This window comes from Cryptomeria japonica, chromosome 8 (assembly GCF_030272615.1).
Source record: "Cryptomeria japonica chromosome 8, Sugi_1.0, whole genome shotgun sequence".
Lineage (NCBI taxonomy): Eukaryota > Viridiplantae > Streptophyta > Pinopsida > Cupressales > Cupressaceae > Cryptomeria > Cryptomeria japonica.
The window spans coordinates 479,550,454-479,560,629 of NC_081412.1; the positions used below are offsets into that span (position 1 = coordinate 479,550,454).

General features: G+C 33.5%; 1 protein-coding gene across 1 annotated transcript; it reads left to right on the top strand.

The window, feature by feature from the left end:
* Positions 1-7,280: 7,280 nt before the first annotated feature.
* Positions 7,281-8,727, top strand: LOC131074607 (geranylgeranyl pyrophosphate synthase 7, chloroplastic-like). The gene has a single exon (XM_058011252.2). It carries the CDS (start codon positions 7,389-7,391, stop codon positions 8,556-8,558), a length of 1,170 nt encoding a protein of 389 aa, XP_057867235.2. The 5' UTR covers positions 7,281-7,388; the 3' UTR covers positions 8,559-8,727.
* Positions 8,728-10,176: the final 1,449 nt, after the last annotated feature.

A 10,176-nucleotide genomic window follows, 5' to 3' on the forward strand; every position in this document is an offset into this window, starting at 1 on the left:
GTGTCCTACAACCCCTTAGGACACCATATGACCCCTTCAGACACCATATTTGGTCGTTATGGGTCATATTATGTCCTAGTGTGTCATATTGTGTCATATGACCCCTTTAAGACATCATATGACCCCTTAGGACACACATTAAACTCCTAATGACACCATATTGGGTCGCTTTGGTCATATGGTGTCTTATGACCCCCTTAGGACAACATATGACCCATAACACACAATTCGGTGTCTTAAGGGGTCATATGGTGTCCTAGCACACCATATGACACTTATGGACACCATATGACCCCTAATGACACCATAATGGTGTCATAAGAGGGTCGTATGTTGTCCTTAGGAGTCATATGGTGTCCCATGAACCCTTATTGCCCCTTAGGATGCCATACGACCCGTTATGACACCATATTGGGTTGCTTTGGGTCCTATGGTGTCTTAATCTTTCTCTCTCCACCCTCTCCCCTAATATATCTCTCTCTTTCTCTCCTAATCTCTCTCTCCCTCTCCTTCTCTCTCTCTCTCTCTCTCTCTCTCTCTCTCTCTCTCTCTCTCTCTCTCCCCTAATCTCTCTCTATCCCTCTCCCCTAATCTCTCCATCTATCTATCTCTCCCCTAATCTCTCTCTATCTATCTCTCTCTCTCTCTCTCTCTCTCTCTCTCTCTCTCTCTCTCTCTCTCTCTCTCTCTCATCCTCTCTCTCTCTCTCCCCCCTAAGCTCTCTCTCTTCGTCCCCCCTCCGTCCCCCCTCTCTCTCTCTCTCTCTCTCTCTCTCATCTCTCCTCTCTCTCTCTCTCTCTCCCCCCTAAGCTCTCTCCATCCGTCCCCCCCTTCCCTCCCCCCCTCTCTCTGTCTCTGTCTCTGTCTCTCTCTCTCTCTCCTCTCTCTCTCTCTCTCATCTCTCTCTCTCTCTCTCTCTCTCTCTCCCTCACTCTCTCTCTCTCTCATCTCTCTCCTCTCTCTCTCTCTCTCTCTCTCTCTCTCTCTCTCTCTCTCTCTCCCTCCCTCCCTCTCTCTCTCTCTCTCTCTCTCTCTCTCTCTCTCTCTCTCTCTCTCTCTCTCTCTCTCTCTCTCTCTCTCTCTCTCTCTCTCCCCATTCCCCCCTCTCCCTCTCCCTCTCCCTAATATCATATACTAATTTATTTATAAATTAATATATTAATAAACAAATCTAGTTAGAGAATTTATTGATTAAAATCGGATATTCGATTATCCGATTATATTGGATATCTGATTTTTGTTGTCAAATTTTAAAATTTCAAATTTCGGCTCGGGAATGCTTTGGTATTTGGCTTGGAAGTGACAAGCCTAGAAAGTCAACTGAAAAAATGTGTTTTTCAGTATTCCTTGATTTTCCAAACTTTACACTGGTGGTTGACGACTTTTTTTGTAGCAGAAATTGATAAAACAAAAAGGGTTTTTTAAAGACATTCCTAGCTTTCCAACAATATAAGGCTTGTCTTGTTTCGACTTTAATAAATAATTATTATTTATTTTCTAATTGAATTCTGACAATAGTCCTGATTCATATACTAATTGAAAAAACACTCATAACTTTCAAACAATATAACATTTTTTGAATCCGAAACATGCATCACATCCTATGCTTTGTCTACTATCACAAAAAATTAAAAAAAATTAAATTTCATTAGGTTTTGACCAAGTTAATGTGGTCAGACGTAGGAGTTTCTGAATTTCTGAAAAGCTGTAGTAAAAAATTCATAAATAATTATTTACTTTATAAAAAAAAAATTTTAAAAATGTTTCACATCCAGACATGAGTCTAATACTTATATTATATATATTATAAAAAAATATTATGATTTGATTGTGATTAGGGTGGTCAGACATACATGTACTTCTTTTTTTTTTCCTGAAATTTTAGTACCACTGCATTGAAATTTGAAATTTTCATCAAATAGGATTTTTTTTTTCCAAAAAAAAACTAGTATCTTAGAAACTACATTCAATTTTATATATATTCTCTTCTTACATATTTTAAAAATAATGTTCACAACTTATTCAAATTTTCATGTCAAGTTGCATAACTCTGATTTTCTGAAATTTCATTGCCACTTAAGGGCCTATTTTGACACACCATGATCCTGCACATACCCTAATTAAAGATTATACTAATTCATATCAGAAGTACAAAACATTAACTTCCTTTATTAACCTCTAAGGTTATTGTAGCATGTCATGATAATCTTGATGTACACCCTTTCATGATTCAATTAAAGATCATTTGTTTGTTTGATGAATGTGTCACAAACTTGCATACCATAAGACTATTAATTTTCTAATGGAATTTCAAATATTTAGACATGTAATGGAATTAAATCATGATTAGCTATGCTTGTGAAGGTTTTTTTTAGGTCCACTTAATATTAAAATCCTTTTTACATATAGATGTAATGTTTCAAGTCAAAAGTTTCTTTAGGGCTAGCATAATTCTTTTTCCTTTATGAATTTTATTCATATATATGTAAAAAAATTTAGGAGTTGAGTTTAATAGTGTTCATGCAACCTTCGCTTTTAAATTTGTAAATTTCTTATGTTTGATAGACATTTTGTTTTTACCATTCAATTAATATACATTTAACTTCAACATTAAATAAGTCATTGAAGTTTCCTCTTCTTAAAAATATTTTAGGTTAGAGCTTCAAGGATATAATAGGGTCATTGGTATAAATTGATATTAACAAAAATTTGCTTGATTGAGTTAAATGGAGAAAAATACATTTTAGATTTTAGCCATTTTAAAGGGTCTACAACTATGGCAAGGTCTACTTTTAATTGTTAACAAAAACAAGCTCAATTCGATAAACTGGAATTTGTTTCCTTGCATTACCCATTTATGAATATATAATAGGCATTTGTATGGGCTATTGCCAAGGCAAGGCATGTGTCTGGTGATATCTTAACTGGGTATTAATTGAAATGAGCTTAATTGCATTAAGTGTCAAAAAAACATGCACCATGGATAATCCATAAATGGTGATAGGAGCTTTCATCAATATGAGAAAATAATGATGGGAGCTTTCATCAATATGAGAAAATGACGATGGGTTAAACAATTGCTCAGAATCCAAAGGAATACATATAAATGTGGGGGGCTTCTTGTTTGTTTGTTTGTTCAAATGGCCTAGAAGAGCTCTTTGCCATAGTTGATTGGTGCCTTTGTTTCCTCAACATATATATTGGTCCATGGTGTTTTGGGTGGTTCCCAACAATCACAAATCCCTCTCTAGTTATGTTCACTTAGGTAGTTGTTTTTCATATGGGATGCATTTAGTTCTAGGATAAAAAAGTGTTTGTAATATATTGAGTTTAGTTGACAAATTTACCATAGGATTGGGAATGCCATATTTCATAGACCTAACACTTTCATATGATTCATGAGTTTGTATATAGTTTTATAAAGAATTTGAACAATAGTCAGCTTCTTGTTATCTAACATGACAAATGCTATCTAAGCGCACCTTCATTTATAGGAAAATATGTTTAAAATATTGTGTGTGTGTGTGTGTGTGTGTGTGTGTGTGTGTGTGTGTGTGTGTGTGTGTGTGTGTGTGTGTGTGTGTGTGTGTGTGTGTGTGTGTGTGTGTGTGTGTGTGTGTGTGTGTGTGTGTGTGTGTGATGAGTTATAGATATGGTTTATTAAGTTGATTTTAGGTTTAAATGGGAACTTTTTCATATGTCAGTTTGAATATGAAGAGGTCACTAAATATTACCTTTTTATATATATCTACAAGATATCTAATACCACTTGTCAACACATTTATCTATTGAAGTATAAGAATATAAAATGTAAACTTATTTTATATACTATCTTATAAATATAGATCCCTCTACATCATTTAGGAACTTTATCAACCCTATGGAAGTGGTGTTTTTGAGGTGGATTCTTGATTATTGTCTTCAAAATAATATTTAACCATTTTTTATTGTTACACTATATTAAAATATTTACCTTGAGATATTCTAAAAAAATTCTAAGGTAAGGATAACTCCACCAAAACAAAACAAGTTTCAATATAACACCTTAAAAAAATTTAAAAATGAGGTCTACTAATGATGTACACTGTGTCCTAAGAGCCCCTTACTATTCCCAACTAGGGTTTCTTTTATTCTTCTCAACTTAAACTGCAACACTCTCTCCACAAGTACTTAATCCAAGGGCAAGGTTATTGTGCTTGCAAGTTGTGATGGGTGAACATTATTTTTTCGTGCCTCCTTTAACTATGTAGCCTTGCTTCATATTATGTTTTTTATTATTTTATTAATTAAATTTATTTTCCATTACTCATGTCATGCATGTAGATATGTTAAATAACATTAAAATTATCACAGACTAATCTTTTATCCACTAAAGGATAGAATCCTTTTGTGAATTTTTTCTTTAAAATGTATACAAAATAGCCATTATGAAAGTATATATAGAGAATAGAAGTGAAGTAAATTAATCAAGATTTCTAATATTGATAAATATATTGGTCCCTCCAAATAACACTATGAATGACATAACATGTCACACAACAATAATAGGTAGAACCATTAAATCTATGGACTTAATCTTAGAAGATTTGTGACTAAATACAATGCCCTATTAGACCTTGATTCCAAGCAATATGCATAAATTTGATGGTAGCTTAAACTCTACTATACTTTGATTTCTACAAAAATTTCCTCTCTCTTTGATGTCTTTGACTTTGACACCTATCTTTTTATTAATGGTTGAACATGGAAAATTTATAATCTTGAACCTCAAAAATAAGGTTTAGAACTAAAATATGTAAGTTACTCTCTTGAATTGAGATATACTCCCTATCTACTAATAGATCATTACATTTATTTGCACATGGATATTCTTATTTTCTTTCCAACCAATATTGTCATTATTTTTCTTACTTTATGGTTCTCCAATGTGTGATTTTGTTCCTCATTGGCAATAGAGAAGTTAGGGTTACTATAACTTGACCATGTTTGTGTGTAACATTTCCCTCAAACTAAGTTACTTGTTTGTTATAGAAAGAAAAAAAAACACACATAAATCTCCAAGAGACTTTTCTCAAATAAATAATGTATTATGCTTTAATTTGGTTTGAATTATGTAAAGTTTATTATTATTATTTAGTTATGTGTTACATGGTAATGGTTAAATTTATATATTTATGTTGTTTATAGAAGATTTATGTTTTAAATGTATTTATAGACAAACGCTATAATCTAATATAAATTTAGATCTTTTGTTTTATAGTATTTGTTTATTCTATTATACATCCTTTTATACATTAATCACTTATCTCCTTTCTAATATTCACAAATCTTTACTTATTTACATAAAATTGTTTTTTTTCGTTCTCATGCTTGCATTTGTTCCCACATTCGCTATCCATTGTGATCTTGTCCATTTTCTATTTTGATATTAGTAAATTTATTCAATATTTGATGGACTTGACCAAGTACAAATTTGCATGATAGATGTTATGTCCTTATATTTGAAGACCTTTAATGCACAAATTCTAAGAATTCATGTAAGTCAAATAGCAATCACATTTGCACAATTCAATGGGTGTACTAAAAGGAATCTAGCTCACCATAATTGATCTACAATCATTGGCATGAATGAAGAATATTGTTTTCAATATTTTTCAAATCACATGGGTTAATATAAGTTATAGTGCTTTGTGACCTAATGAAAGTTCTACAAAGTATTTTGAGATACTTTCATATTCCCAAATATTCTACAAAATTTCAAAAAGAGGATTATGTTAAATAAGTAAACTACATAATAGAAAGTAACTAAATACATAGCACAAGTTTGTCGGTACAAAACAAGACTATGATCAAGATTTAGTCCTAGAAACTTAGACTTATTTATACACAAAGTTGATAGAAAATCCAAAATGACCATTAGTTTGACATTGCTTGTTCATGGTCCCAATCCTTGCCATATTAAAGTCTACTCCATTTTTGTCTATAATTCATCGAGCTTAAGTACACCTATTTCCTACTTACATTTGCACACAATTCTAAGACCAAGCTCAATTTCCTCAATTGTCAAGTCATAATAATAATTGATTATACTAATGTGCATGCATTTGTATTAACTAGATCAACCTAAGAGATATTTATTTTTCCTCACAATTATACTTCACTTATGTTTTTAAATGTTCACTATTTATATTTGTGTTTATCTATATTCATGGCATTTTCTATTTATTTTTATTTTCAGATTAGATGAATATCTTAAGTTCAATAATATATTAATAAATGATATATTCTTCCATTTGATATAGTTCATGTTACAATTCCTATTAATATTAACTTAATTAACCCTAATTCATTTACACTAATATTAGAGACAACCAAACATGTTTAAAATATTATATGTATAAGCGAAATGCCTACAACCATCTGAATGGTTTGTACAATGCTCTGTTTCCCTAAATGATTTTAAGGCAGTAATATATTGTATCCGCTCTGTGTTGGGTATCTTGAGGCCTCTCTTATGTAAATCTTCAAGTATTCTCAGTTGATTTGGTGTTAGATAAAGATTCTATCTTGAAGTCACTGGTTGTTGAAATGAACAACAGTACTCCTACAGTTTAAGCTTGCTATATAACCATAGTTTAAATAAATCACAGACTGATTTGGCCCTCTAAGATTTGTTCATCAGAAAACAATCTAGATGATGTCTGTCAAGTGCACACCCTAAACAAGCTTTTTCTCTAGTCTGGACTGCAGAACTGGTCATATTTTTCTTATAAAAAATTCTAAGACTGCAGAACTGGTCATATTTTTCTTATAAAAGATCTTAGAATGTAATAGTTTTAAATGTTTTTGATCTGATTAAGTGCACTTCATGATTTATCATTTCTCTTTTCAGATTACAATAATCGAGATCATAGAATGTGATCTCAAATATTAATATAAAATATTTATCCAATTCTGAAAATTTCTATATAATTCAAAAAAAATTGATATTGTAATCCAAAAACATTGATATTGAGGATATGTACAAATAATAACGAGTCAACAGTTGCTTGAAATTTTGAAGGGAAAACGGCCAAGCAATGGCATATCGAATAAGCTATGGATTGTCCTCATATGTTGGCCACCAAATTATTCTTTTGTATTACTCTTCGATCATCTCAAGTGGTATCTTGAAAGCTTGTCATTTGTGAGATCCATCTTATTATAATTAGCTTTCAGTTTGAATCACACATTCACACCCGAAAGAAAGAGGAGCAGCACCAGGAATCGTCCAGCATAATCTTTGATAGTTTCTTCTGCTCCTTGGGCACCTGTGTGTAGCATTTGAATTATCTAGATTTTGTTACTCAGAGATTTTGTAAGAGCTGGTACATAGTAAGTTATAGAGGATGGCTTACATGACAATAACAGCAAGTAGCCAGAGCCTGCGTTTCTTTAGCTTTTCTTCTTCTCAAGAATGCAGGAGTGTGAGGAGTTGTTTCAAATTGACACCTTTTAACAATTGTCATGGAGCAAATTTGAATTTGCCCTCACTGGGTACATCTAATGGTGAGAATTATTGGCATCTGAAACTTGGGTCATTGACATACAAAAAGCATTCAGTGTCCTCTAGATCCGCAGGGACAGTGACCCAGTTGGTTACAGAGGAGGAGAAGAGGCAGACTGTTGAGTTTGATTTCAACAATTACATGAAGTCCAAGGCTGAGGCAGTGGACAAGGCACTGGATAAGGCAATACCAGTTGAATATCCTGAAAAATTACATGAATCAATGAGGTATTCTCTTCTAGCAGGAGGTAAGCGTGTGAGGCCTGCTCTTTGCATTGCAGCATGTGAACTCGTAGGAGGGACTCAGGATCTGGCCATGCCAACTGCCTGTGCAATGGAGATGATTCATACCATGTCTCTGATCCATGATGACTTACCTTGCATGGACAATGATGATTTCAGAAGAGGAAAGCCCACAAACCATAAGGTCTTTGGTGAGAATACTGCTGTTCTTGCAGGGGATGCTCTTCTTTCTTTTGCATTTGAGCATATTGCAGTGGCTACAAGCAAGACTGTTCCTAGTGATAAGATTTTGAGGGTGATATCAGAATTGGGTAAGACAATAGGCTCTCGAGGGCTTGTAGGAGGGCAAGTTGCTGATATTACCTGTGAGGGAGACTCTTCAGTTGATCTTAAGACTCTGGAATGGATTCATATACACAAGACTGCTGTGCTCTTGGAATGTTCAGTTGTGAGTGGAGGGATTCTTGGTGGTGCTACAGAGGAGGAGATTGAGAGAATTAAGAGGTATGCTCACTGTGTGGGACTTCTGTTTCAGGTAGTGGATGACATACTTGATGTCACTAAATCTTCAGAAGAATTGGGTAAGACTGCAGGGAAGGACTTGCTTACTGATAAGGCTACCTATCCCAAGTTGATGGGTCTGAAGAAAGCAAAAGAATTTTCTGCAGAATTGGCCAGCAGAGCCAAAAAAGAGTTATCTTGTTTTGACCCATTGAAGGCTGCACCTTTGTTGGGCCTTGCAGATTACATTGCATTCAGGCAAAACTGATCAACAGAATTTTGAAAATGTGCTGCTTTTCTTTTTTGGGTCTTGCAGATTACATTACATTCAGACAGAACTGATAAACAGAACTGTGAAAATGTGCTGTTTTTCTTTTAAATGGTCTAAAAAGTAGGAAATAAATTATTTTGAGTTTGTATGATCTGAGGGTCAATATAACAAAGTAAAAGGGGCTTCAATAACAGTGGAAGAAGGTTGGTTATTGTAGTCCTTTGTGGCTGATCCTAAACTACTGTTGGTTTTTTATGGGTAAATGTCCCTGCCCAATAATCGTTTGCCATATCTTTCCATGGCTCCTTTCGGGTCAGTTTGATGATCATTATGTTTTAATGATGACTGTTTTAGTCATGTTATATCAGGCCAGCTTGTTTAAGTCTCCATAACAGCGTCTTGACTGGCAGAAAGATGGCTCAAAGTGTCTGTGTTTTTTATAATTCTTCAACACAAAAGAAACAAGGTACTGAAGAATAGATGTTTGGTGGACAGAATTGGTGGTTTGATCTTCTGTATGAGTTTTTCAATTGCAAAATATCTTTTATGATACTTCTTTTTTCTAAAAGCTGACGATAATTTCCAAAGGTGTGGTGATGAGTTAATTTCAATTGGCTTTTTAGTTTAGGAATTTTTATCTATTGAGTTATATGGTTTCAATTGTCTTAGTGGTGGAGAACTTGTGTTTTTGATATAGAGGTTGCAAGTTCAAATCCAAAAGAGGTGGGGTATTTGTTTTTTCTCTTTCTTCAATTGAACCTAAACTTGATCTATTATTATTTAAACTCATTTCGAGTAACTAATCTTGATCCTCATCACAAGTTCAAATCCTAAGGGGAAGGTAAGGTATATATGCCTTGATCCTAATCACAAGTTCAAATCCCAAGGGGATAAGATAAGGTATGTATGCCTCAATTAGAAGCCATCTATAGACACATATACTATATTTTAGCAACTTGCCTCAACTCAATACAAATAAAGTTTATTCATTTTATTCATTTTCTTCTTCAATTAAACCTAAACTTTATCTATTATCATTTAAACTCATTTCTAGTAATTAATCTTGATCCTCATCAAAAGTTCAAATCCCAAGGAAGTAAGGTAATGTATATATGCCTTAATCCTAATCACAAGTTCAAATCCCAAGGCAGTAAGGTAAGGTATGTATGCCTCGTTTGTAGCTTAGAAGCCATCTACAGACCCATAAACGATTTTTTAGTAGTGTGCCTCAAATCAATACAACCAAACTTTATTTATTTTATTCCTTTTCTTTCTTCAATTAAACCTAAACTTTATCTATTATCATTTAAACTCATTTCTAGTAACTAATCTTGATCCTCAATTTTAATCTTTGAAAGAGACTTCACAAGTTCAAATTTGACAACCGTAGGGTATGCACGTCTCATTTGTAGCATAGTTACGTGCCTCCTACATGGAGCGCAAGGTAGTCCCTTATACTATAAGGCATCCATAGACTCAAAAATAGATTGTCTAAAATCATGGAATATTAAAAGATCCATTTCTCTTACACTATCAGAGAGAGAGAGAGAGAGAGCTAGGGGGAAACAATAGATATAGGGAAGGGTTGAAATAAGAGAGAGGAAAAGAGGGAGTG